General features: G+C 47.2%; 1 protein-coding gene across 13 annotated transcripts in view; it reads right to left on the reverse strand.

Moving 5' to 3' along the window:
• Positions 1–27442, reverse strand: part of LOC124039511 (TRAF2 and NCK-interacting protein kinase-like) — a 92446-nt gene that overhangs the window by 52761 nt on the left and 12243 nt on the right. For 2 of the 13 annotated variants that reach the window (XM_046355561.1, XM_046355552.1), the window contains exons 3-25: positions 24303–24359; positions 24051–24176; positions 23865–23975; positions 18273–18363; positions 18053–18183; positions 17906–17960; positions 17692–17770; positions 17434–17609; positions 16738–16804; positions 16415–16613; positions 16127–16255; positions 15045–15131; positions 11890–12078; positions 9757–9921; positions 9168–9413; positions 8756–8865; positions 8571–8674; positions 6627–6709; positions 6375–6398; positions 6126–6134; positions 5595–5779; positions 5407–5509; positions 4888–5028 (exon numbers count right to left, since the gene is read on the reverse strand). In XM_046355561.1, the coding sequence (XP_046211517.1) occupies positions 4888–5028; positions 5407–5509; positions 5595–5779; positions 6126–6134; positions 6375–6398; positions 6627–6709; positions 8571–8674; positions 8756–8865; positions 9168–9413; positions 9757–9921; positions 11890–12078; positions 15045–15131; positions 16127–16255; positions 16415–16613; positions 16738–16804; positions 17434–17609; positions 17692–17770; positions 17906–17960; positions 18053–18183; positions 18273–18363; positions 23865–23975; positions 24051–24176; positions 24303–24359 (2667 nt within the window). The remainder of the gene's footprint in view (positions 1–4887; positions 5029–5406; positions 5510–5594; positions 5780–6125; positions 6135–6374; positions 6399–6626; positions 6710–8570; positions 8675–8755; positions 8866–9167; positions 9414–9756; positions 9922–11889; positions 12079–15044; positions 15132–16126; positions 16256–16414; positions 16614–16737; positions 16805–17433; positions 17610–17691; positions 17771–17905; positions 17961–18052; positions 18184–18272; positions 18364–23864; positions 23976–24050; positions 24177–24302; positions 24360–27442) is intronic. The other 11 variants (XM_046355554.1, XM_046355562.1, XM_046355558.1 and 8 more) reach the window with 11 other exon arrangements.

Below are 27442 nucleotides of genomic sequence, written 5' to 3' on the forward strand. Positions count from 1 at the left end.
CAGGTAGAGAGGTGGGAGGGTTTTCATCATAATCTAACAGGTAGAGAGGTGGGAGGGTTTTCAGCATAATCTAACAGGTAGAGAGGTGGGAGGGTTTTCATCATAATCTAACAGGTAGCGAGGTGGGAGGGTTTTCATCATAATCTAACAGGTAGCCAGGTGGGAGGGTTTTCATCATAATCTAACAGGTAGAGAGGTGGGAGGGTTTTCATCATAATCTAACAGGTAGCCAGGTGGGAGGGTTTTCAGCATAATTTAACAGGTAGCCAGGTGGGAGGGTTTTCATCATAATCTAACAGGTAGACAGGTGGGAGGGTTTTCATCATAATCTAACAGGTAGACAGGTGGGAGGGTTTTCATCATAATCTAACAGGTAGAGAGGTGGGAGGGTTTTCATCATAATCTAACAGGTAGCCAGGTGGGAGGGTTTTCATCATAATTTGACAGGTAGACAGGTGGGAGGGTTTTCATCATAATCTAACAGGTAGCCAGGTGGGAGGGTTTTCATCATAATCTAACAGGTAGCCAGGTGGGAGGGTTTTCAGCATAATCTAACAGGTAGACAGGTGGGAGGGTTTTCAGCATAATCTAACAGGTAAGAATATGTATAAAAAACAAGCGATGACCAAGCGGCATAGGCAAGGTGCCACAGACGGTATAAGGTACAGTATATACATGTGAGATGAGTAATGTAAGATATGTAAACACTATTAAAGTGGCATCATTTAAAGTGACGAGTGATCTATTTATTAAAGTGGCCAGTGATTTGAATCTCTATTAAGGCAGCAGCCTCTCTCTGAATTAGTGATTGCTGTTAAGCAGTCTGATGGCCTTGAGATAGAAGGTGTTTTTCAGTCTCTGTCCCAGCTTTGATGCACCTGTACTGACCTCGCCTTCTGGACGGTAGCGGGGTGAACAGGCAGTGACTCGGGTGGTTGTTGTCCTTGATGATCATTTTGGCCAAACTGAAGTGGGTCTAGGGTGGCCGGTAAGGTGGAGGCGATATGATCCTTGACTAGTCTCTCAAAGCACTACGTAGTGACAGAAGTGAGTGCTACGGGGCGGGGCGATAGTCATTTAGTTCACTTTGCCTTCTTGGGTACAGGAATAATTGTGGCCGTCTTGAAGCATGTGGGGACAGCAGACTGGGATAGGGAGCGATTGAATATGTCCGTAAACACACCAGCCAGCTGGTCTGCACATGCTCTGAGGGTGCGGCTAGGGATTGCGTCTGGGCCAGCACAGCAGCTTTGCAAGAGTTAACATGTTTAAATGTCTTACTCACGTCAGCCATGGAGAAGGAGAGGGGCACAGTTCTTGTTAGCAGGCCGCGATGGTGGCACTGTATTATCCTCAAAGCTGGCAAAGAAGGTGTTTAGTTTTCCTAGAAGCGAGACTTCGGTGTCCGTGACGTGGCTGGTTTTCTTTTTGTAGTCTGTGATTTCCTGTAGACCCTGCCACATAGGTCTCGTGTCTGAGCAGTTGAATTGGGACTGTACTTTGTCCCTGTACCGGCATTTCGCTTACTTGATTGCCTTGCGGAGGGAATAACTACCCGTTTATATTCTGACATATTCCCAGTCATCTTTCCATGGTTAAATGTGGTGGATAGCGCTTTCAGTTTTGCATCCATCCACAGTTTCTGGTTAGGGTAGGTTAATAGTCACAGTGCACTTCCTTATAAACTCACTCACCGAGTCAGCGTATAGATCAATGTTATTCTCTGAGGATCTCTCAGACCGACATGGAATGATCCTAGTCACGGGTACATCCTGTTTGAGTTTCTGCCTAGAAGACGGTAGGAGCCAAGATGGAGTCGTGGTCGGATTTGCCAAAGGGAGGGCCTTGTGTTCATCGCGGAAGTTAGGGGGGAAAAATGCACCTTTATAATAAAGCATTACGCGCAGAATCACATTTGCGATCACTTTTGAGAATGGTGTTTTCCCGCTAAGTGATTGCATTTTGGAACCTTTGCGCATCTAGCCTTCTACCGTGTGCACATTGCTGTGCTTAGACCGTAAAGAAATCGAAAATACGTTCTGATCTGTTGCATCAGCCTCATTGCTATTAAACATTTTTTAGATTCTAGTGGTTATATTAATTTGGGATCTATCGCATCGCACAACTGTCCCAGACTATGTTTGGAATATTTATTTCTCGCACAGAAGGACAAGTTGATCAATAGAAGAGGTAAACTTTTGTACTATGGGGGATAGTAGTAGTCAATAGTAGATTGACATAGACTAGTGCTTTTGCTGTTCGTTAGGCCGACTCACCTTGTTGGGTGACGAAAAGTAAACGTGGACAGTTCTTCCAACATCTTCATTGAGCGCCTTGGAAATCGATAAGGACATACGCACTTGTGTCCCCGACGTGTCTGCCTTCACTTGTAGCCTGTGAGAAGGCCCGATTACATGACGGGCATTGGCTAAACTTAATTGAGATATCTGAGTGAGCCATGTGAGTGAAAGGTGCTACGGAGCACGTACCCGGGAGAAGAGAATTTGTATGATTATTTTCAGCCCAAGGGCACAATGGCCACTGGCCGCTAAAGGCATTTATTTTTATAGGGAGCATTACGGGCTCAATACTGGGAAATTCAAGTTATTATCAAGTGCTTCTCAAATTGTGAATGAGAGACTGATGAAGTGTGTGCAGCCTGCACCAAAAACAAAGCAGAGCTCATGCCTTTCATGTAACTTTTTTCAAATCATCATTAGAGTCGCATCATGCAGCCTTAGAATGTATTAAAAAACATATAGCCCAACATTTGCATATCACAACTAAAGTTGCATAAATAACTGGCATAGCCAGATCAGGGCCTAACATAAGGACGACTCAGAGTTCTTCTGAAATAGACTACATTTTCTTCATATGATGTTTCTTTAGACCTGCCTAAAATAAATAATGGATATATTGTGATAGTGACAATACTAAAATGATTTAACTTTTTTTCTCAAAAGTTATTCGTGGAAGCCAGTAGATGCTAAACATGTTTATGTTAATTAACGGTCATCTAGTGGGACCGGCAGTTATTTGCTTGACAATCACCGGCTGACAAAATGTCATGACCGCCATTGCACTAATCTTGACTCAGAAAAGGTTGGTGATCACTGCTCTAACGGGTTGCCAGAGTGGAACGTGTGGAGCAACATTAGACTTGGTTTGCCATGCGCACACAACATGCAGGAGAGAGAGGAGAGCATGTGACCATCAGCAGCAAAGGAAGAGAATGGATGGGAGAAATGGATATGGATTAAGGTGGGTTTAGTCTCAGGAGCCAAACAGACTAGGTTTTCCAAGTCAAACTAGAGGGGAGGGTGAGTGTTTCTTCTTCTTCAGTTTTAGGACGCAGAGAGAACACAAGGGAACAGAGGCAACGGGCTCAGGTGTAGGGTTCTGTGTGCAGTGAGGTTGTGTGTAGATGACTAGCATGTAGGGGGGTTGTGTGTAGATGACTAGCATGTAGATGACTAGCATGTAGGGGGGTTGTGTGTAGATGACTAGCATGTAGGGGGGTTGTGTGTAGATGACTAGCATGTAGGGGGGTTGTGTGTAGATGACTAGCATGTAGGGGGGTTGTGTGTAGATGACTAGCATGTAGGGGGGTTGTGTGTAGATGACTAGCATGTAGGGGGGTTGTGTGTAGATGACTAGCATGTAGGGGGGTTGTGTGTAGATGACTAGCATGTAGGGGGTTGTGTGTAGATGACTAGCATGTAGGGGGGTTGTGTGTAGATGACTAGCATGTAGGGGGGGTTGTGTGTAGATGACTAGCATGTAGGGGGTTGTGTGTAGATGACTAGCATGTAGGGGGTTGTGTGTAGATGACTAGCATGTAGGGGGGGTTGTGTGTAGATGACTAGCATGTAGGCATTCTCTAATTCTCTCTTTCTTTCTCTCTCTCTGAGGACCTGAGCCCTAGGACCATGCCACAGGACTACCTGACATGATGACTCCTTGCTGTCCCCAGTCCACCTGGCCGTGCTGCTGCTCCAGTTTCAACTGTTCTGCCTTATTATTATTCGAACCATGCTGGTCATTTATGAACATTTGAACATCTTGGCCATGTTCTGTTATAATCTCCACCCGGCACAGCCAGAAGAGGACTGGCCACCCCACATAGCCTGGTTCCTCTCTAGGTTTCTTCCTAAGTTTTGGCCTTTCTAGGGAGTTTTTCCTAGCCACCGTGCTTCTACACCTGCATTGCTTGCTGTTTGGGGTTTTAGGCTGGGTTTCTGTACAGCACTTTGAGATATCAGCTGATGTACGAAGGGCTATATAAATTAATTTGATTTGATTTAGATTTGATTTAGGGGGGGTTGTGTGTAGATGACTAGCATGTAGGGGGTTGTGTGTAGATGACTAGCATGTAGGGGGGGGTTGTGTGTAGATGACTAGCATGTAGGGGGGTTGTGTGTAGATGACTAGCATGTAGGGGGGTTGTGTGTAGATGACAAGCATGTAGGGGGGTTGTGTGTAGATGACTAGCATGTAGGGGGGGGTTGTGTGTAGATGACTAGCATGTAGGGGGGTTGTGTGTAGATGACTAGCATGTAGGGGGGTTGTGTGTAGATGACTAGCATGTAGGGGGGGGTTGTGTGTAGATGACTAGCATGTAAGGGGGTTGTGTGTAGATGACTAGCATGTAGGGGGGTTGTGTGTAGATGACTAGCATGTAGGGGGGTTGTGTGTAGATGACTAGCATGTAGGGGGGTTGTGTGTAGATGACTAGCATGTAGGGGGGTTGTGTGTAGATGACTAGCATGTAGGGGTGTTGTGTGTAGATGACTAGCATGTAAGGGTGTTGTGTGTAGATGACTAGCATGTAAGGGTGTAGGGAGCAAGGTCACAAGCAGTGGGGGTGTAGGGGTCTAGTGAACCTACTTCGGAGTGGCTGCGCCCAGAGCCATTGCCAGGGGAGACCAGTGGGGAAGGGTTTTGCTGCACCAGATCGGGCAGATTGGCGTTGCCGAAGGAACCGTTGCTGTCAGCGAGAGTGGAGCTCCGCCTCCTGTCCCCATAGGTCTGGAACAGAGAGAGAGTGAGGGGCACTCTAGGCACTGATCTAAGGTCAGATTAATATATTTCCTTGTGATGGGTAGGATTTGGGAAGGGTAAGCGGATTCTAGATTTGAAGTTGAGTTAAGGTTGGAATCTAATGGTTATGGTTAGGCTTAGGGGGTTCATCTGGATCTGTGGTTAAGGGGTACATTCTGCCCCTGATATGGAAGGTGGGTGAACCCAGAGGAGTGAAGAAGCAGAGTAACAACTGGTGACAATGCAGAGACGAACACGCACACACAGCACACCCACGAGCTGAGTGCATGCCTGGATGCTGGGTGTTGAGTTGTGTATAAAGTGGGCAGTGTGGAGCCCTGGCGTCAGGGATTGAAGGTGACTGACCTCTCTCATCATCAGGGAGCTGTCTTGGGAACTGTTGCCGTGGGAATCATCATGTCCTCCCATCACACCGTACGACTCACCTCCACTCTGCCCTGCAGCCGGCCTGACACACACAAGTTTAAAATATATAGCTAAAATGCTGACACACACTCACTTTGTAATACACACACTTTCTAACACACACTCACATGATGCGTGGGATGTCGCTGACAGACACAGAGCCGTCGTTACTTCTTCCCCCTCCCTCCTCTCCGTCGTCGTCGCTCTGTGACTCATCACTGGACGAGGAGTAGTCCGTCACCTTGACGGGCGGGCGGTTAGGTTCCTCCCCCTGGCGCAGCTCCCTCAGCTCCTTGGCCAGAGCCGTCAGGTCCTGGAGGTCAAAGGTCAGGAGAGGGTATTATAAAAAGGTCAGTACTCACGCGGTGGATGCGGTAACAGTTGCATTGATTCATGGGCAATAATCTATTGGCACAATGTTTTACACATACATGTTTCAGCCGTTAACTAATTCCCCAGAGCGTGAGTGAGGAACAATGAGGCTTCAGTCAGGAAAGGTCAGGAAAGGTCACTAATAGAGGGGTTAGAGGTCAGGTCTGCCTCTTTCAAACGTCACAGGTAGAGCAGGACAGGTGAGCTAAAGGAGAAAGGGGCGTGCACGTGAAAAGAGGGGACTGTGTGTACATGAGCGTGTACGTGGAGGTCAATAGATATCTTACCAACTCCTCCTGGATGATCCAGAGAGGTGGAGAAAAAGTGGGTCAATAAGAGAGACAGAGGGAGAGAGGTGAAACTATCACTATTGCAGGGAGAGACAAACCTTTTGTACTCATCAGAGAGATTGAGAGTGGGAGGGTGAGTGAGTGTGAACAAGTGAGTTAATACCCGGATGGGTGAATGAGTGAAAGAGCTAGGCAGTGAATGATTGAGAGAGATATGGAGAAAGGGTGAGGAGAAATGCCACTAACCTCATCTACAGCTCTCTTATAGCTCTAAACAGGATGGAGAGAAATGCAGAGAAGAAAGAGCAGGTAGAGAATAAAACAGGAATGTGGGAGGGAAAAAGAGAAGATGAAAGAGAAGTCATGGATTGATGTGTTCAGAGAAGAAAATTAGTTGTGTGTTTCTCTGTGTGTGTGTGTGTGTGTGTGTGTGTGTGTGTGTGTGTGTGTGTGTGTGTGTGTGTGTGTGTGTGTGTGTGTGTGTGTGTGTATACTCACTGCGGGCCTGCTAGGTCGTGTCAGTGTCACATCTCTGTTCTCTTCTTTGGTCTCCTGGGGCGGCGCCATAGACCCCTCCGCCCCTGTCAACCAATCACATCACTGCTCAGTAAATAGTCAACCAATCACATATCTGTCTGTATAGTCTTAAAAGCTGAAACCTTTATAGTAGCACACATGGGAATCTATGGGTTTCTCAAAATGCATACTACCGTGCTCCGAGCACGCAAATTGGAGAACAGGAGGTTTGGAGTATGAGTCCAAATCAAAGTATGGGAAACAGAACCATGTAGGGCACTTCGAATGTGTACTCCGTTTGTACATATTTTTAAGCATGCATCGATGCAAGCTTCAATGGAAAGTATACACAGGAATATGACGCAACCACGTAAAAAAAACGACGCAACATTTCTTGAAATAAATGGCAGCCATTATTTGAGCTGAAGTGAGAGGAAATCCACTCAGACTTCAGAATGAAATGTTGCCTATTGACATCTCATATGTTGCATGACTACAATATTTAATCTTAATAAATACATGCTGTGTTCATTTTGGCATGTTTACCTGCCTACAATACCCACTGTAGAGTGTGTAAATTCCAAACCTATAGTAAGTCAATACGGCTGAATGGCTAACTACTATTGTTAGCTAGCCAGATAACCATGAAGAATTGTTAGCTAACTAGCTACCCATCCACGAATAATTGACATCTTCCCATTAGTTTTCTGTAATTTTTTCTTGTTAAACTATCTGGTTTACTACATTTTTACAATTGACATATAGCTGATAGTTATGAAGTAAAATGTTTTCTTTGTGTATATATTGTTTCGTCTCTATTGCCATTGTCCTGGCTGGAAGAAGGTTCAGTGAATGGGGAGGTGCAGCGTGAGGTAATACAGTGGAGGGGAGGACAGTAGGTAATACAGGGAGGTGCAGCGTGAGGTAATACAGTGGAGGGGAGGAGCAGCGTGAGGTAATACAGTAGGGGGAGGTGCAGCGTGAGGTAATACAGTAGGGGAGGTGCAGCAGTGAGGTAATACAGTGGAGGGGAGGAGCAGCGTGAGGTAATACAGTAGGGGAGGTGCAGCGTGAGGTAATACAGTAGGGGGAGGTGCAGCGTGAGGTAATACAGTGGAGGGGAGGTGCAGCGTGAGGTAATACAGTAGGGGAGGAGCAGCGTGAGGTAATACAGTAGGGGAGGTGCAGAGTGAGGTAATACAGTAGGGGGAGGTGCAGCGTGAGGTAATACAGTAGGGGGAGGAGCAGCGTGAGGTAATACAGTAGAGGGGAGGTGCAACGTGAGGTAATACAGTAGGGGAGGTGCAGCGTGAGGTAATACAGTAGGGGGAGGTGCAGCGTGAGGTAATACAGTGGAGGGAGGTGCAGCGTGAGGTAATACAGTAGGGGAGGAGCAGCGTGAGGTAATACAGTAGGGGAGGTGCAGAGTGAGGTAATACAGTAGGGGGGAGGTGCAGCGTGAGGTAATACAATAGGGGGGAGGTGCAGCGTGAGGTAATACAGTAGGGGGAGGAGCAGCGTGAGGTAATACAGTAGAGGGGAGGTGCAACGTGAGGTAATACAGTAGGAGGGAGGTGCAGCGTGAGGTAATACAGTAGAGGGGAGGTGCAACGTGAGGTAATACAGTAGGGGGGAGGTGCAGCGTGAGGTAATACAGTAGAGGGGAGTGTGAGTGCTTCTCAAATGGAATGTTTCATGCGTTCTCCAGAGTACTCAGGGGAACGTCCTTGGAGAATGCACTCGGAGCATGAGCGTGTGGAGCACGGTGGTATCAAATCAAATTCATTTATTTAGCCCTTCGTACATCAGCTGATATCTCAAAGTGCTGTACAGAAACCCAGCCTAAAACCCCAAACAGCAAGCAATGCAGGTGTAGAAGCATGGTATGCATTTTGAGAAACCCCCTTCGTGTGGTGGTATGTGTACCTCTCTCGTTGCTTCCACCCTGGGAGGAGCTGGATGAGCTGCTGCTGCTTGTCCTCTTCAGGGGTGTTTCCATGGAGACATCAGTCCTCCGCAGGTCTGGGTTACTTTGGCAACACACACAAACAACATCAAGTGCCTGATTCACAACAGAGGTCTGGAGTGTATGTGTGTGTGCGTGCGTGTACCTGGCCCGTATCAGGTGTGATCCAGCTCTAGGAGCAAGGCCCCCAGGTCCACTCCCAGGAGAGTGCTTCCTGACCAGGGCTGGAGAGATAGACGTGGTCCTCTGGGGCACCTACACACACACACACACACACACACACACACACACACACACACACACACACACACACACACACACACACACACACACACACACACACACACACACACACACACACACACACACACACACACACACACACACATTAAAAACCTGTTAGAACAGGTGTAAATGTGGGATCATATACTGTATTCTTAATCTCAAACTAAATTTGCCAAAATATGTACGTAGAGATTTGAGATTAAGAATCGTAAAGGGCACCAAAAGTTCAGACACATTGCATTCCAGACAGAAATAAACATTGTCATAAAGACCTTAGGAGGTAGGTCTAGGTCCGTTCGTAGCCAGGAGTTGCGGTCCAGTTTGTCGAGTGGGGGAGCGAGGCGGGGGAGAGGAATAGGAGAAGGGGTGTCTGAGGTGGGGTCAGAGTTCTGGCGGGGCATGGGGGGGCGGCCGGGGGAGGGGGACGGCGAGGGCGACAAGCCAGTGACCCCTGCAGGGTCATGGAGAGACTGGGACCCAGACAGACCATGGGTCTTCACCTGTACCAGGTGGGCCATCTGACAATACCAGAACAGATCAGGACCAGATCAGATCAGGACCAGAGGATGAGGTTTACATCAGGACCAGGCAGGCAGAGGAGCAGGTGTAGAGGTGAAAGAGAGGAAGGTGAGGAAAGGAGAGGAGGGGGGAAAGGAGGAATGGAAGGTGGGGGAACAGGATGGGGAGGAGGGTGGAAGGGAGAGTTACTCAGAGTGGAAAAACAAACATCAAAAAGGGTAAACGTGCACATCCACGTTTCCAGTCTCTCTCACACACACACACACACACACACACACACACACACACACACACACACACACACACACACACACACACACACACACACACACACACACACACCTGTGGTTCTGTAGAGCGGTGCATGGGTGGTGTTCGGGCCTGCTGAATGCCCCCGCTGCTGAAGGACTCGGATCGGGGAGGCAGGGATGGGTCAGAAATACGGTTGGACACTTTATGATGCAGACCTGGAGAACTCTGTCTGTTCAGCTTGGAACGCTCCTCCACCTGACACACAGACACAGTTAGAGCACACTCATTTATACTGGCAGTCAGTGACAGATCATCAATACATGTATGTGCGACGTGTGTCAAACCGCCAGTTTCCCTTATTACCATGGAGGAGAAGCCATGTTCAGCAGAGACCACAGAGACAGACCTGGCTACAGTGTGCCTTTTGTGTGTGTGTGTGTGTGTGTGGGGGGGGGGGGGGGGGGGGTCCAGAGGGAAGCAGATACACCCATGTGGGTGAATACAGATATAGCTGTAGTTGGCCTACATCAGCTCACAGTTGCCACTGTGGGGCAAGCAGGATGTGTGTGTGTGGCTTGGATATAGGCTAAATCAGGAGCTGGAGTGTGTCCCTGAGGAACATGGAGCCTATGTATAAAGCAGACTAAAACAGTTTGACTGACAGTCTGACTTCTAGAGGAAGAGAGAGATGTATAACCATTCTAAAAAACGCAAGGCACCATCTAGAATGTAGAGAGAAAAGAAAGCTGTTCTCGAACTTTCCAGCCACCATTCTAGAACTATCCAGCCACCATTCTAGAACTATCCAGTCACCATTCTAGAACTATCCAGCCACCATTCTAGAACTATCCAGTCACCATTCTAGAACCATCCAACCACCATTCTAGAACCATCCAGCCACCATTCTAGAACTATCCAGCCACCATTCTAGAACCATCCAGCCACTATTCTAGAACCATCCAGCCACTATTCTAGAACCATCCAGCCACTATTCTAGAACCATCCAGCCACCATTCTAGAACCATCCAGCCACCATTCTAGAACCATCCAGCCACCATTCTAGAACCATCCAGCCACTATTCTAGATCTATCCAGCCACCATTCTAGAAACACCCAGCCACCATTCTAGAACTCTCTAGCAACTACTCTAGAACATAGAACATTCCAGCAAGGGTTCTTTCAGGAGTCTGTCCCCTGGTGTAAGGGAAGAGAAAATTGTTAATAAGGAAAGGAGAGTCCCGTTCAGAAGAAAGGAGGGATGGGAGAGAGAAAGAGAGCTCCACCGACACACCAGCCAAGGGTTAAAGGTTAGGGTTAGTCCACCTCTGAAGAGAGAGTGGGAGGAAGTGTCTCAGAAACACCGGAAGTTGGTGTCTCCCTCACTGACCAATCGACCTGGACACCTCCCCCTCAACTCCTGAACTTCTCCCTCAGGGCTCTTCCTTCTGGCCTCAGGGCGACGCATGATTGGATGAAAGGAGTCAGGGGCGGGATCAGGGGCGAAGGACACACGTATACACGGAAAGGTCACACAATTGTCTTCAGATTGGAGAAGCCTCTCCCTGGAGGGATTTGATTGGGCAGGGTAGGAGGGGGGACGGGAGCAGGGGGTGTAAACCAGGGAACAGGAGGAGTGCTAGCCTGGCATCTCGAGGCTGGCTACTCGAGGCTGGTTAAAGGACTGGTGCTTAATGGGAGGAATATGAGGTGAGCTACTCTGGGTTTGACGCAGTACCTAGAGACAGAACATCACACTGTCACTGAACACATCAAACACATATAGCTATGTGGGGACACACACACACACACACACACACACACACACACACACACACACACACACACACACACACACACACACACACACACACACACACACACACACACACACACACACACACACACACACACACACACACACACACACACTACTGTGGAAGAACCTGAAAGAAATAAACACAGCAACAGAAGGTCTGTCCATATAATAATATAATAAATGTCCATGATGGAGACACTGTGTTTTGGAAAAAGAGAGAGACATTTTGATATATATTATAGTCCAGACATGGCAATGATACAGGGCTCCCACTCTTCAGAAAACTTCACGCCTGAGAGGAAAGAGATCATTGTAGGAAACATAATATACTGTTGGTGTGTAACCAAATATAATGAACACATCTATAAGCGTTGTGTGTGTGGTGTGTGTGTGCGTGCGAACAGTACCTCCTTGGCCCAGGCAGGTTTGTCGTTATTAGGGGCTGTGTCTTTGTAGTGATACAGCTGTTTCTTGTCTTGTGGCCGTGGCTCCTGCTGCTGCTGCTGTAAGGACACCAGATAGGCTCTCTCCTGCTGCAGCTGTCTCTGGAGACGCTCTGCCTGATGCTGCTCCTCCATCTGCTTACGCTTGTACTCCTGTAGATACACGCAGACGGTTTACACAGGAAACAAATGCACAAACACAAAGTACACTCCATGGCCAAAAGTATGGACACCTGCGTGTCGAACATCTCATTCCAAAATCATGGGCATTAATATGGAGTTGGTCCCCCCTTTGCTGCTATAACAGCCTCCACTCTCCTGGGAAGGTTTTCCTCTAGATGTTGGAACATTGCTGCTATAACAGCCTCCACTCTCCTGGGAAGGCTTTCCACTAGATGTTGGAACATTGCTGCTATAACAGCCACCACTCTCCTGGGAAGGCTTTCCACTAGATGTTGGAACATTGCTGCTATAACAGCCACCACTCTCCTGGGAAGGTTTTCCTCTAGATGTTGGAACATTGCTGCTATAACAGCTTCCACTCTCCTGGGAAGGCTTTCCACTAGATGTTGGAACATTGCTGCTATAACAGCCACCACTCTCCTGGGAAGGCTTTCCACTAGATGTTGGAACATTGCTGCTATAACAGCCTCCACTCTTCTGGGAAGGCTTTCCACTAGATGTTGGAACATTGCTGCTATAACAGCCACCACTCTCCTGGGAAGGCTTTCCACTAGATGTTGGAACATTGCTGCTATAACATCCTCCACTCTCCTGGGAAGGCTTTCCACTAGATGTTGGAACATTGCTGCTATAACAGCCACCACTCTCCTGGGAAGGCTTTCCACTAGATGTTGGAACATTGCTTCCATTCAGCTACAAGAGCATCAGTGAGGTCGGGCACTGATGTTGGGTGATTAGGTCTAGCTTGCAGTCAGCGTTCCAATTCATCCCAAAGGTGTTCGATGGGGTTGAAGTCAGGGCACAGGGGAATTGTCATGCTGAAACAGGAAAGGGCCTTCCCCAAACTGTTACCACAAAGTTGGAAGCACAGAATCATCCAGAATGTCTTTGTATGCTGTAGCGTTAAAATCACTGGAACTAAGGGGCCCCAGACCATTATTCCTCCTCCACCAAACTTTGCAGTTGGTACTATGTATGGTGATCTTCACAATAACAGCACTTACAGTTGACCGGGGCAGCTCTAGCAGGTCAGAAATGTAACAAACTGACCTGTTGGAAAGGTGGCATCCTATGACGGTGCTACGATGAAAGTCACTGAGCTCTTCAGTAAGGCCGTTCTACTGCCAATGTTTGTTTATGGAGATTGCATGGCGGTGTGCTCAATTACAGTTGAAGTCTGAAGTTTACATACACTTAGGTTGGAGTCATTAAAACTCATTTTTCAACCACTCCACAAATGTCTTGTTAACAAACTTTTTCCAAGAATTGTTTACAGACAGATTATTTCACTTATAATTCACTGTATCACAATTCCAGTGGGCCAGGAGTTTCCATACACTAAGTTGACTGTGTCTTTAAACATCTTGGAAAATTCCAGAAAGTTATGACATGGCTTAAGAAGATAGGCTAATTCACATAATTTGAGTCAATTGGAGGTGTACCTGTGGATGTATTTCAAGGCATACCTTCAAACTCTGTGCCTCTTTGCTTGACATCATGGGAAAATCAAAAGAAATCAGCCAAGACCTCGGAAAAAAACTGGAGACCTCCACAAGTCTGGTTCATCCTTGGGAGCAATTTCCAAACACCTGAAGGTACCACGTTCATCTGAACAAACAATAGTACGCAAGTATAAACACCATGGGACCACGCAGCCGTCATACCGCTCAGGAAGGAGACACGCTCTGTCTCCTAGAGATGAACATACTTTGGTGCGAAAAGTGCAAATCAATCCCAGAACAACAGCAAAGGATCTTGTGAAGATGCTGGAGGTACAAAAGTATCTATACAGGTACAAAAGTATCTATATCCATAGTAAAACGAGTCCTATATCGACATAACCTGAAAGGCCATTCAGCAAGGAAGAAGCCACTGCTCCAAAACCGCCATAAAAAAGCCTGACTACGGTTTGCAACTGCATATGGGGACAAAGATTGTACTTTTTGGACAAATGTCCTCCGGTCTGATGAAACAAAAATAGAACTGGTTGGTCATAATGACCATCGTTATGTTTGGAGGAAAAAGGAGGATGGTTGCAAGCTGAAGAACACCATCCCAACTGTGAAGCACAGGGGTGGCAACATCATGTTGTGGGGGTGCTTTGCTGCAGGAGGGACTGGTACACTTCACAAAATAGATGGCATCATTAGGTATGAAAATTATGTGGATATATTGAAGCAACATCTCAAGACATCAGTCAGGAAGTTAAAGCTTGGTCGCAAATGGGTCTTCCAAATGGACAATGACCCAAAGCACACTTCCAAAGTTGTGGCAAAATGGCTTAAGGACAACAAAGTCAAGGTATTGGAGTGGCCATCACAAAGCCCTGACCTCAATCCTATAGAAAATGTGTGGGCAGAACAGAAAAGCGTGTGCGAGCAAGGAGGCCTACAAACCTGACTCAGTTACACCAGCTCTGTCAGGAGTAATGGGCCAAAATTCACCCAACTTATTGTCGGAAGCTTGTGGAAGGCTACCCTAAATGTTTGACCTAAGTTAAACAATTTAAAGTCAATGCTACCAAATACTAATTGAGTATGTAAACTTCTGACCCACTGGGAATGTGATGAAATAAATAAAAGCTTAAATAAATCATTCTCTCTACTATTATTCCGACATTTTACATTCTTAAAATAAAGTGGTGATCTTAACTGACCAAAGACAGGGAATTTTGACTAGGATTAAATTTCAGGAATTGTGAAAAACTGAGTTTAAATGTATTTGGCTAAGGTGTATGTAAACTTCCGACTTCAACTGTATTTACGCCTGTCAGCAATGGATGTGGCTGAAATAGACGAATCCACTCATTTGAAGGCGTGTCCACATACTTTTGTATATATAGTGTATATGCTTGTGCAACAAGAGAGATAAGGGGTTGTTGTGGATAGGTGATAGGCTGAGGACTCGGGGGTGAGAGGTCAAGGGTGAGAGGTTACCATCAATAGAGCCTGCTCCTGGAGTAGTTGTTGCTGTAGAATCTCCAGCTGTCTTTGCTCCTCCTCCAGCTGCCTACGGATATACTCCTACCCAATCACAGGCCAGAGAGCCAGGAGATCAGCCAATCAGAGCCCAGAGCAGCCAGGTGAGTGATCAGAGCAGTCAATGGAGACAGAAAGGAGGTGACGAGGAGGAGAAAGGGGGTGAAAGGAGTTGAGGAGGTGAAAGGGGGTGATGAGAAGGTGATGAGGAAGAGGAGAAAGGGGGTGATGAGGAGATGAAAGGGGGTGATGAGGAGAAGAAAGGGGGTGAGGAGGAGGAGGAGAAAGGGGGTAAGGAGGAGGAGGAGAAAGGGGGTAAGGAGGAGAAGAAAGGGGGTAAGGAGGAGGAGAAAGGGGGTGAGGAGGAGGAGAAAGGGGGTGAGGAGGAGAAGAAAGGGGTTGAGGAGGAGAAATGGGGTGAGGATGAGAAGAAAGGGGTTGAGGAGGAGAAAGGGGTTGAGGAGGAGAAAGGGGTTGAGGAGGAGAAAGGGGTTGAGGAGGAGAAAGGGGTTGAGGAGGAGAAAGGGGGTGAGGAGGAGAAAGGGGATGATAAGGGGGCGAGAGAGAGAGTACAAGGACAGATTAAGGGAAATATTTTTTGAGAAAGAAACCAAAGTACGGATTAAAACCAAAATAGAAGCGAGATGGAGTGACATGATAGGAGGTGGAGAGAGGAAGGGATAAGGGAGGAAAGAGAGAGCGCAGTGATAAACAGATTCAGTTGAAGAAAAAGGCATAACCAAGAAAAGAGACTTGATGTATAGAACCACCCCAAGGTACTTAATATTGAATCAAGTGGGTAAGAGAGAAATACACGTTTTATTAGAGAGTGAGTGTTACACATCAGAGTGAAAGGGAAGCAATCATGAAGCAGAGTCATCCAGGCCCCAGACCCTAACTATTCCTGCCCTGGGACATAAACCTAAATGTCAGTCTATGTTTGGTCTGTGGCAGACTGGGGTGATTCCTGGACAATGAGTTAGTGTGTGTAAAAGAGTGAGAGAGATAAGTGTGTGGGTGTGTGCGCACCTGAGAGTTACCTGTGTGTGTACCTGTTCTCTCTCTGCGTGCCTCCTCTCCTCATCTCTCCGTAGTTGTTCCATCTCTTCATAGCGTCTCCTCTGTTCTCTCTCCTGTTGCTTCCTCATCTCACGCTCCCTACGCTGTTGCTGTTAGAAAAAGAGTGTGAGGGAGAGAGAGCATCATAGCCGTCACCAGATATGTCATTGAGCCGAGCCGTGCTGGAAAATGCAATGTGAACAGAAACCATCTGAAGCAGAAAGATTGTGTTCAGGTGGGCATGATGGAGTGAAAAGCATGCCGTCTACCTCCTCCAGTCTCCTCCTCTGCTCTTTCTGCTCCTCTATGCGTTTCTGTCGCTCTGCCAACAGGAGACGTTTGTGTTCCTCGTTCTGCTGTTGCTCCAACTGCTGCCTCCGCAGAGCCTCAGAACGCTCCTTATTGGCCAGCTGCAGCCGCAGGAAGTCCCGCCTTAACGTCGACTCTCCAGGGACGTTGATGATGGAGCTGGACAAGGACCAATCCGAGGAGAGATAGGAGAGGGAGGGTTTATGAGTGGAAATCTCTCTCCTACACATTTGGAGGCAAATACACACGCAAACACTAGTGTACACAAGCACACACACCCTACCTTGGCTCCCCCATGTCCCGTTCCTCCTCCTCTTCCTCACTGCCACTGTACTCATACTCTGTTTCATCTGCAGCACACACACATCAACCAGTTACACACACACATCAACCAGTTACACACACACACATCAACCAGTTACACACACACATCAACCAGTTATACACACACATCAACCAGTTACACACACACATCAACCAGTTACACACACACATCAACCAGTTACACACACACATCAACCAGTTACACACACACATCAACCAGTTACACACACATCAACCAGTTACACACACATCAACCAGTTATACACACACATCAACCAGTTATACACACACATCAACCAGTTATACACACACATCAACCAGTTACACACACACATCAACCAGTTACACACACACATCAACCAGTTACACACACATCAACCAGTTACACACACATCAACCAGTTACACACACATCAACCAGTTACACACACAATCCAGTTGGATCTGAACCTTCTTGTTTTCTTTTGGCCTACTTTTCTTCAGCTGGATGCAGGGGTGTGTGTGTGTGTGTGTGTGTGTGTGTGTGTGTGTGTGTGTGTGTGTGTGTGTGTGTGTGTGTGTGTGTGTGTGTGTGTGTGTGTGTGTGTGTGTGTGTGTGTGTGTGTGTGTGTGTGTGTGTGTGTGTGCTTGTGTGTGTCTGTTGCGGTCAGTCTCACCCCTCTCTCCACGTTTCTTCTTGGTTCTGTCGATATGGTCCTTCAGTTGGATGCGGACCTGTCGTTCGTTAGGCAGCTCTCTGATGAAGGGGTGCTTCAACAGCTGCTCTGTGCTGGGTCTCTGACCATGACTCTTCACCAAGCAGCTCTCAATGAACGACTGGAACTTCTTAGACCTGAACACACACAGAGACAACACAGTGAGTGTGTGTGTGTGTGTGTGTGTGTGTGTGTGCGTGCGTGCGTATGATAACTCACCACTTCTTAGACTTGAGTCTGGGGGCGGGGTTTCTGGGGATGAGGAAGAGAGCTCTCATTGGGTGCATGTCACACAGTGCTGCAGAGAGGGAGAGAAATGGTTAACAAACCATGATACCTCCAACCAATGCACACAACGTCTGATAGTGTCTAATGCCACAGTATTCACTGTTGTGCCAGCCTACGTTGTGTTGTGGTTGGCGCTGGTACTTACGCGGTGCTCCTTCTGCCATCTCTATAGCCGTAATACCCAGAGACCACAGGTCACTCTGAAAGACACAGAGGAGTTAGGAGGGATTGAGATGACCAGGGAAAATACACTAAACCCACAAACAGACATACACACAGACTACTGTGGTACCTTGAAGTCGTAGGTGGCCTCAGGGTTCTCGTCGCAGGCGATGACTTCAGGAGCCATCCAATATGGCGTCCCTATAAACGTGTTCCTCCTCCCCACCGTACGGTCCAACTGGGCACTCACTCCAAAGTCCACTGGAACACACACACACACACACACGTGAAACATTTTGCTCTGTCCGTCCGCCAGTCTGTCTGTTTTCCTGTTTGTCTGGGTGTCTCACCCAGTTTGACCTCTGCGTTCTCTGTCAGCAGGACGTTCTGACCCTTGATGTCTCTGTGGATGACCTTGTGTTGGTGGAGATGGGTCAGACCCTAGAGAGAGAGAGAGTGAGAGATAACTGTTGGTTATTATAAGGCACACTCCACACACAGAAACGCGTACAAGGCTCTCCCTCCATTTGGCAAATCTGATCATAATTCTATCATCCCGATTCCTACTCACAAGCAAAAACTAAAGCAGGAAGCACCAGTGACTCAGTCAATAAAAAAGTGGTCAGATGAAGCAGATGCTAAGCTACATGACAGTTTTGCTGGCACAGACTGGAATATGTTCTGGAATTCTTCCGATGGTACACCACATCAGTCACTGGCTTCATCAAAAAGTGCATTGATGACGTTGTCCCCACAGTGACTGTACGTGCATACCCCAATCAAAAGCCATGGATTACAGGCAACATCCGCACTGAGCTGCCGCTTTCAAGGAGCGGGACTCTAACCCTGAAGCTTATAAGAAATCCAGCTATGCCCTCCAACAAACCATCAAACAGGCAAAGCATCAATACAGGACTAAGATTGAATCATACTACACCGGATCTGACGCTTGTCGGATGTGGCAGGGCTTGCAAACTATTACAGGAAAGCACAGCCGCGAGCTTCCCAGTAACACGAGCCTACCAGACGAGCTAAACCACTTCTATGCTCGTTTCGAGGCAAGTAACACTGAGGCATGCATGAGAGCATCAGCTGTTCTGGACGACTGTGTGATCACGCTCTCCGTAGCCGACGTGAGCAAGACCTTTTAAACAGGTCAACATTCGCAGGGCCAGACGGACGACCAGGACGTGTACTCCGAGCATGCGCTGACCAACAAGTGTCTTCACTGCCATTTTCAACCTGTTCCTAGCGGAGTCTGTAATACCAACACGTTTCAAGCAGATCACCACGGTCCCTGTGCCCAAGAACACTAAGGTAACCTGCCTAAATGACTACTGACCCGTAGCACTCATGGCTCACATCAACACCACTATCCCAGAAACCCTAGACCCACTCCAATTTGCATACCGCCCCAACAGATGATGCAATTTCTACTCCACACTGCCCTTTCCCACCTGGACGAAAGGAACACATATGCAAGAAGGCTATTCCTTGACTACAGCTCAGCGTTCAACACCATAGTGCCCTCAAAGGTCATCACTATTTAATGTCAGCAGGTTTCATTCCAAATATGTTGATTGCATTAGTTTTAGATGTGGGGGAGTTAGAGAATGAGAGGTGAGAGGGTGACAAGGCAGGAAGGAACTTTTAATCTATGCCATCAGAGGGAACATGACATTTGACAACCCAATTAGGATCTGGCTAAAAATACTTGAATCAGTTATAGAACCCATTGGCCTTTATGGTTGTGAGGTCTGGGGTACGCTCACCAACCAAGAATTCCCAAAATGGGACAAACACCAAATTGAGACTCTGCATGCAGATTTCTGCTAAAAATATCCTCTGTGTACAACGTAAAACACCAAATAATGCATATAGAGCAGAATTAGGCCGATACTGTGGGAGCAATATAGGGACAAATATAATACTGTACCACAAGAGGAAGATACACACTTAGAGTGCATTTGCCATTCTGGTAAAATGCATTGTCTATTGTATAGGACAGGAAACCAAAGTAAGGCCATGAGAGCATAGGACAGCTGGACATACCAAGGTCAGAGGGACATACAAAGGAGGGGGTCAGCCAAATGACCAACTGATGGACTATAGACATAGGGCATATATTTTTAGGACTTGAAGAGAAGAGACACAGTCTACTAGTCCTAATAAGGACAGACATACCAAAGAACACACCAAGCTAAAACATAAGGGGCCATAGGATAAGATGGGCATGTATTATTTTTGGGACATGAAGAGGTCCTGTCACCATTATAACTTAACTGAAAGCAGATATGGGTGTTATTGGGCGTGTACAAGCAGGAAGCACAGATTGAAAGATAATGGTGACAGATGGACTGAGGGAAGTAACTTCATTTGCATGTGGGATGGACTCATATGTTGTATGTGTATAAATACAGAGCCAGTGCTCTGGAAAAGGGTGTGTTCCGCGGACCATCTAGGCTTCTGATATGTTTGTATTAAAAGCCTATATTGAATTCACAAGTTCTAGTAAGTGTTATATTTTGTAACAATCCTCCACGACAATACCCGCTAATGATCAAAATCAGGAAAAGAGCTGTTAAATTTGACAAACACCTAAAAGGAAGTGATTCCCAAACCTACCATAACCTCCCAAACCTTCCACAAGCTGGCTGGAGTGTTTACGGACATATTCAATCTCTCCCTATCCCAGTCTGCTGTCCCCACTTCAAGATGTCTAACATTGTTCCTGTACCCAAGAAAGCAAAGGTAACTGAACTAAATGACTATCGACATGCCCCGTAGCACTCACTTCTGTCATCATGAAGTGCTAGTTAAACATCGTATCCCCTTACAATGACGGCCTACCACAGCCAAATCCGGACGACGCTGAGCCAATTGTACAACGCCCGATGGGACTCACAATCATGGCCGGATGTGATTTAGCCTGGATTTGAACCAGGGACTGTAATGTCGCCTCTTGCACTGAGATGCAGTGCCTTAGACCGCTGCCCCACTCGGGAGCCCCAATCAGGACACGAGGAATACCTATGTAAGAATGCTGTTCATCGACTACAGCTCAGCATTCAACACCATAGTACCCTCCAAGCTCATCATTAAGCTCGGGGCCCTGGGTCTGAACCCCGCCCTGTGCAACTGGGTCCTGGACTTCCTGATGGGCCGCCCCCAGGTGGTGAAGGTAAGAAACATCACCTTCACTCCGCTGATCCTCAACACTGGAGCACCACAAGGGATGCGTGCTCAGCCCCCTCCTGTACTCCCTGTTCACCCATGACTGCGTGGCCACGCACGCCTCCAACTCAATCATCAATTTTGCAGACGACACAACAGTAGTAGGTCTGATTACCAAAAATGAGGAGACGGCCTACAGGGAGGAGGTGAGGGCCCTGGGAGAGCGGTGCCAGGAACATGAAGGAGCTGATAGTGGACTTCAGGAAACAGCAGAGGTAGCACACCACTATCCACGTCGACAGGACCGCAGTGGAGAAGGTGGAAAGCTTTGAGTTCCTTGGCGTAGACGGACAAACTGAATTGGTCCATCCACACAGACAGTGTAGTGAAGAAGGCGCAAAAGCTTCTCTTCAACCTCAGAAGCCTGACGAAATTTGGCCTGTCACCACAACACTCAAACTTTTACAGATGCACAATTGAGAGCATCCTGTCAGGCTGTATCACAGCTGTACGGCAACTGCACCACCCGCAACCTCAGGGCTCTCCAGAGGGTGGTGCGGTCTTCCCAATGCACCATCGGGAGCACACTGCCTGCCCTCCAAGACACCTACAGCACCAGATGTCACAGGAAGGTCAAAAAGATTATCAAGGACATTAACCACCCTAGCCACTGCCTGTTCACCCCGCTATCATCCAGAAGGCGAGGTCAGTACAGGTGCATCAAAGCTGGGACCGAGAGACTGGAAAACAGCTTCTATTTCAAGGCCATCGGACTGTTAAATAGCCATCACTCGCCGGCTTCCACCCAGTTATGTAACCCTGCACCTTAGAGGCTGCTATAGACTTGGAATCACTGACCACTTTAATAATGGAACACTAGTCACTTTACTAATGGAACACTAGTCACTTTACTAATGGAACACTAGTCACTTTACTAATGGAACACTAGTCACTTTACTAATGGAACACTAGTCACTTTACTAATGGAACACTAGTCACTTTACTAATGGAACACTAGTCACTTTACTAATGGAACACTAGTCACTTTACTAATGGAACACTAGTCACTTTACTAATGGAACACTAGTCACTTTACTAATGGAACACTAGTCACTTTACTAATGGAACACTAGTCACTTTACTAATGGAACACTAGTCACTTTACTAATGGAACCCTAGTCACTTTAATAATGGAACACTAGTCACTTTAATAATGGAACACTAGTCACTTTACTAATGGAACACTAGTCACTTTACTAATGGAACACTAGTCACTTTAATAATGGAACACTGGCCACTTTAATAATGGAACACTGGCCACTTTAATAATGGAACACAATGTTTACATGCTGCTTTACTCATCACATAAGTATATACTGTATTATATTCTACTGTATTTCAGTCAATGCCACTCTGACATTGCTCAATCTAATATTTATATATTTCTTAATCCCATTATTTTAGATTAGTGTGTAATGTCGTGAATTGTTAGATACTGCTGCACTGGTTGAGCTAGGACACAAGCATTTCGCTATACCTGCAATAACACCTGCTAAATATGTGTATGTGACCAAAAAAAATTGATTTGATAAAGCCATCACCTATAGAGGGATGAACATGGAGAAGAGTCCCTTAAGCAAGTTGGCCCCGGGGCTCTGTTCACAAACACAAACGGACCCCACAGAGCCCCAGGACAGCAACACAATTACACCCAACCAAATCATGAGAAAACCAAAAAGAGAATTAGTTGACACAAGAATTAACAAAAAAACTAAGCAAACTAGAATGCTATTTGGCCCTGAACAGAGAGTACACAGTGGCAGAATACCTGACCACTGTGACTGACCCAAAATTAAGGAAAGCTTTGACTATGTACATGTAACAGTATAACTTTAGACCGTCCCCTTGCCCATACCCGGGCGCAAACCAGGGACCCTCTGCACACATCAACAACAGTCACCCACAAAGCATCGTTACACATCGCTCCACAAAAGCCGCGGCCCTTGCCGAGCAAGGGGAACCACTACTTCAAGGTCTCAGAGCAAGTGACGTCACCGATTGAAACGCTATTTAGTGCGCAGCACCGCTAACTAGCTAGCCGTTTCACATCCGTTACATACAGACTCAGTGAGCATAGCCTTGCTATTGAAAAAGGCACCAGGGTATGGGCGAGGGGACGGTCTAAAGTTATACTGTTACATACAGACTTAGTGAGCATAGCCTTGCTGTTGAGAAAGGCCACCGTAGGCAGACATGGCTCTCAAGAGAAGACAGGCTATGTGCTCACTGCCCACAAAATGAGGTGGAAACTGAGCAGCACTTCCTAACCTCCTGCCAAATGTATGACGAATATTAGAGACACATATTTCCCTCAGATTACACAGACCTACAAATAATTAGAATACAAATCCAATGTTGATAAACTCATATCTACTGGGTGAAATACCAGTGTGCATCACAGCAGCAAGATTTGTGACCCGTTGCCACAAGAAAAGGGCAACCAGTGAAGAACAAACACCACTGTAAATACAACCCAGATTTATGTTGATTTATTTTCCCTTTTGTACTTTAACTATTTGCACATCGTTACAACACTGTATATATTCAGAATATGACATTTGAAATGTTTCCTTTGAAACATGAGTGTAATATTTACCGTTCATTTTTTATTGATTTCAAGTTTGTTTCTCATCTTTTACACTTGCTTTTGGCAACGTAAAACATGTTTCCCATGCCAATAAAGCCCTTTGAATTGAACTGAATTCTACCCTGAGGATCTCTCGGCAGATGTAGGCAGTCCACTCCTCCTTCAGAGAGTTCCCCTTGGTGTTCTTAATCAGATCTGTCACCGAGCCTGCCCCACAGAACTCCATCACCAACTACAGAGACAGAGAGAGAGAGTGGGATTAACACACACCAAACTGAACAGCACTCACTCACACAGGCATACGTACCCATAGCTGGTCGTCGACGCCAGGAGGATTCTTCTTGACGAAGGCACCATAATAGGTAGCAATGTTCCGATGATGGCTGTACTTCTTCAACATGTTGATCTCTGCTTTAATCTCCTCTTCCTCATCCTGGAACACACACACACACACACCTTAGAGTGGTACACAAACACAGTTGACAGGATTTGGGATTTCTCAAATGAGTCTGAATGGCAGTTTTGTGTTTTTCCGGTTTTGTGTGTGTCTGTGACTTACGCCAGTGACGTCCATAACTTTGATAGCGGCAAGCTGGCCAGTTTTGACATGGCGACCCTGAGAGACAGAGAGACAGAGACACAGAGACACAGAGAGACAGAGAGAGAGAGAGAGAGAAAGAGACACAGAGAGACAGAGAGAGAGAGAGAGAGAGACACACAGAGAGACAGAGAGAGAGAGAGACACAGAGAGACAGAGAGAGAAAGAGACACAGAGAGACAGAGAGAGAGAGAGAGAGAGAGAGAGAGAGAGAGAGAGAGAGAGAGAGAGACACAGAGAGACAGAGAGAGAGAGACAGAGAGAGAGACAGAGAGAGATAGAGAGAGGGAGAGGGGGAGAGAGAAAGATGAGTATCTAAAATAAAGCAGTTTTACCAACAGTTCCATCATGTAACCGGTTTGTGTTTTAGTCCCAAAGCCAGACTGTCACCCAGCTCTCAGCCTGAACAAGATGTCTGATTGACAGCAGGCCAGCACACACAGGACTGCTGCTAATGCCCACTGACAAGGCTCCATCTGTACACAGAGTGGACAAAACTTTAGGAACACCTATTTCCATGACATAGCTTCCCCTGGATTCACCTGGTCAGTCTATGATCCCTTATTGATGTCACTTGTTAAATCAACAACACATCAGTGTAGATGAAGGGGTTAAACAATGATTTTTAAGCCTTGAGACAATTGAGACATTGAATGGCACACATACACAATCTGAGGTTGAACGGGCAAGACAAAACATTTAAGTGCCTTTGAACGGGGTATGGTAGTAGGTGCCAGGTGCACCGGTTTGAGTGTGTAAAGAACTGAAATGCTGCTGGGTTTCTCACACTCAACAGTTTCCTGTGTGTATCAAGAATGGTCCACCACACAAAGGACATCCAGCCGAATTGACCACATCTGTGGGAAGCATTAGAGTCAACATGGGCCAGAGTCCCTGTGGAATGCTTTCAACACCTTGTAGAGTCCATACCCCCACGAATTGAGGCTGTTCTGAGGGCAAAAGGAGGTGCAACTCAATATTAGGAAGGTGTTCTTAATGTTTTGTACACATAGTGTAGCAGAGGTAGCTACAGTAGGGAAGTTAAATAATACCCAAAACAGCAAGATGTAACATGTGTCTGTGTAGAGTGGAAGAACTCACACACCACTGCTATAACACACACAGATAATACAGTATGTTTCTCAGTATTGCATCAGACACACTGACTGTATTTGACCAGCAGAGAAGCTGAACCAGATTGTTCTATCCTTTCCCCGCTCTGCCCCCCTCCTCTCTCGCTCTCTCACCTCCCCCTCTCACCACCACCTCCTCTCTCTCACCTCCCCCTCACTCTCTCATCTCCCCTCTCACCACCACCTCCTCTCTCTCACCTCCCCCTCTCACCACCACCACCTCCTCTCTCTCACCTCCCCCTCTCACCACCACCTCCTCTCTCTCACCTCCCCTCTCACCACCACCTCCTCTCTCTCACCTCCCCTCTCACCACCACCACCTCCTCTCTCTCACCTCCCCCTCTCACCACCACCTCCTCTCTCTCACCTCCCCCTCTCACCACCACACCACCTCCTCTCTCTCACCACCTCCCCTCTCACCACCACCTCCTCTCTCTCACCTCCCCCTCTCACCACCACCTCCTCTCTCTCACCTCCCCCTCTCACCACCACCTCCTCTCTCTCACCTCCCCCTCTCACCACCACCTCTCTCTCCTCCCCCTCGCTCTCTCACCTCCCCTCTCACCACCACCTCCTCTCTCTCTCCTCCCCCTCACTCTCTCACCTCCCCTCTCACCACCACCTCCTCTCTCTCTCCTCCCCCCCTCACTCTCTCATCTCGTTCAGACATGCTGTGAGACAGCTGACGACCCACAACTCCATTCTCCCCTACCAGGCCCGACAGACAGACAGACAGACACAGACACAGACAGACAGACAGGACTCTGCTTGGTCCAGGTCTGTAGCTGACTGTCCTAAATGCTCTGGACATACAGACTCACTCTCCCTTACACAACACCAGTGAAGCGAGGTCGAGAGCAAGCACACGCACGCCAGAAAACAACACACTCTTCAACGGAAATGGAATGGCAGATATGCGGAAAGCATATTACACACAGGAAGACAACACAAGATCAGGTGTAATATCCTGAGAAGCCCTTCACACTCGTAACTGTATACGGGGTGAAAAATGGCACATTTGGACACTGATAAGCTCCTAAATTGGAACGTAGTGGCTGTACAGTAACAAGCTGTACGTGACATCAGAGCTCTGTGTCTCCCCTTCACAGCTCTGTATGGTTTTCGACTGACAGCCGCTCTGAACTTGAGCACCGCACGTGACAAGACGTTGCCCCCATTCCTCCTGCCAATACGGCAATGTTTTTGCAAAAAATAATAACGTCCGAGTGAGGGAGAGCTTTAAATGAAGAGGACTCCATGTAGTTTGAAAGATGATGAATGTTTTGATGTCATACGAGCCAAAGGTCCATATCATAAAACTGGTGTAAAATGCAGTGTCCACGCTATTGAGACAGTGTCCACGCTATTGAGACAGTGTCCACGCTATTGAGACAGTGTCCACGCTATTGAGACAGTGTCCACGCTATTGAGACAGTGTCCACGCTATTGAGACAGTGTCCACGCTATTGATACAGTGTCCACGCTATTGATACAGTGCCCACGCTATTGATACAGTGTCCACGCTATTGATACAGTGTCCACGCTATTGAGACAGTGTCCAGGCTATTGATAGTGTCCACGCTATTGTTACAGTGTCCACGCTATTGATACAGTGTCCACGCTATTGAGACAGTGTCAACGCTATTGATACAGTGTCCACGCTATTGATACAGTGTCCACGCTATTGATACAGTGTCCACGCTATTGATACAGTGTCCACGCTATTGATACAGTGTCCACGCTATTGAGACAGTGTCCAATGAAGTGGTAAACAGAGACAAACATCCTTCCTACTTTGTGTGTGTGTGTGTGTGTGTGTGTGTGTGTGTGTGTGTGTGTGTGTGTGTGTGTGTGTGTGTGTGTGTGTGTGTGTGTGTGTGTGTGTGTGTGTGTGTGTGTGTGTGTGTGTGTGTGTGTGTGTATATATTCCTGACCCCCCCTGTGTACGGTTACCTGCTTCCCTACTGA

The sequence above is a fragment of the Oncorhynchus gorbuscha genome, linkage group LG07 (assembly GCF_021184085.1).
Source record: "Oncorhynchus gorbuscha isolate QuinsamMale2020 ecotype Even-year linkage group LG07, OgorEven_v1.0, whole genome shotgun sequence".
Lineage (NCBI taxonomy): Eukaryota > Metazoa > Chordata > Actinopteri > Salmoniformes > Salmonidae > Oncorhynchus > Oncorhynchus gorbuscha.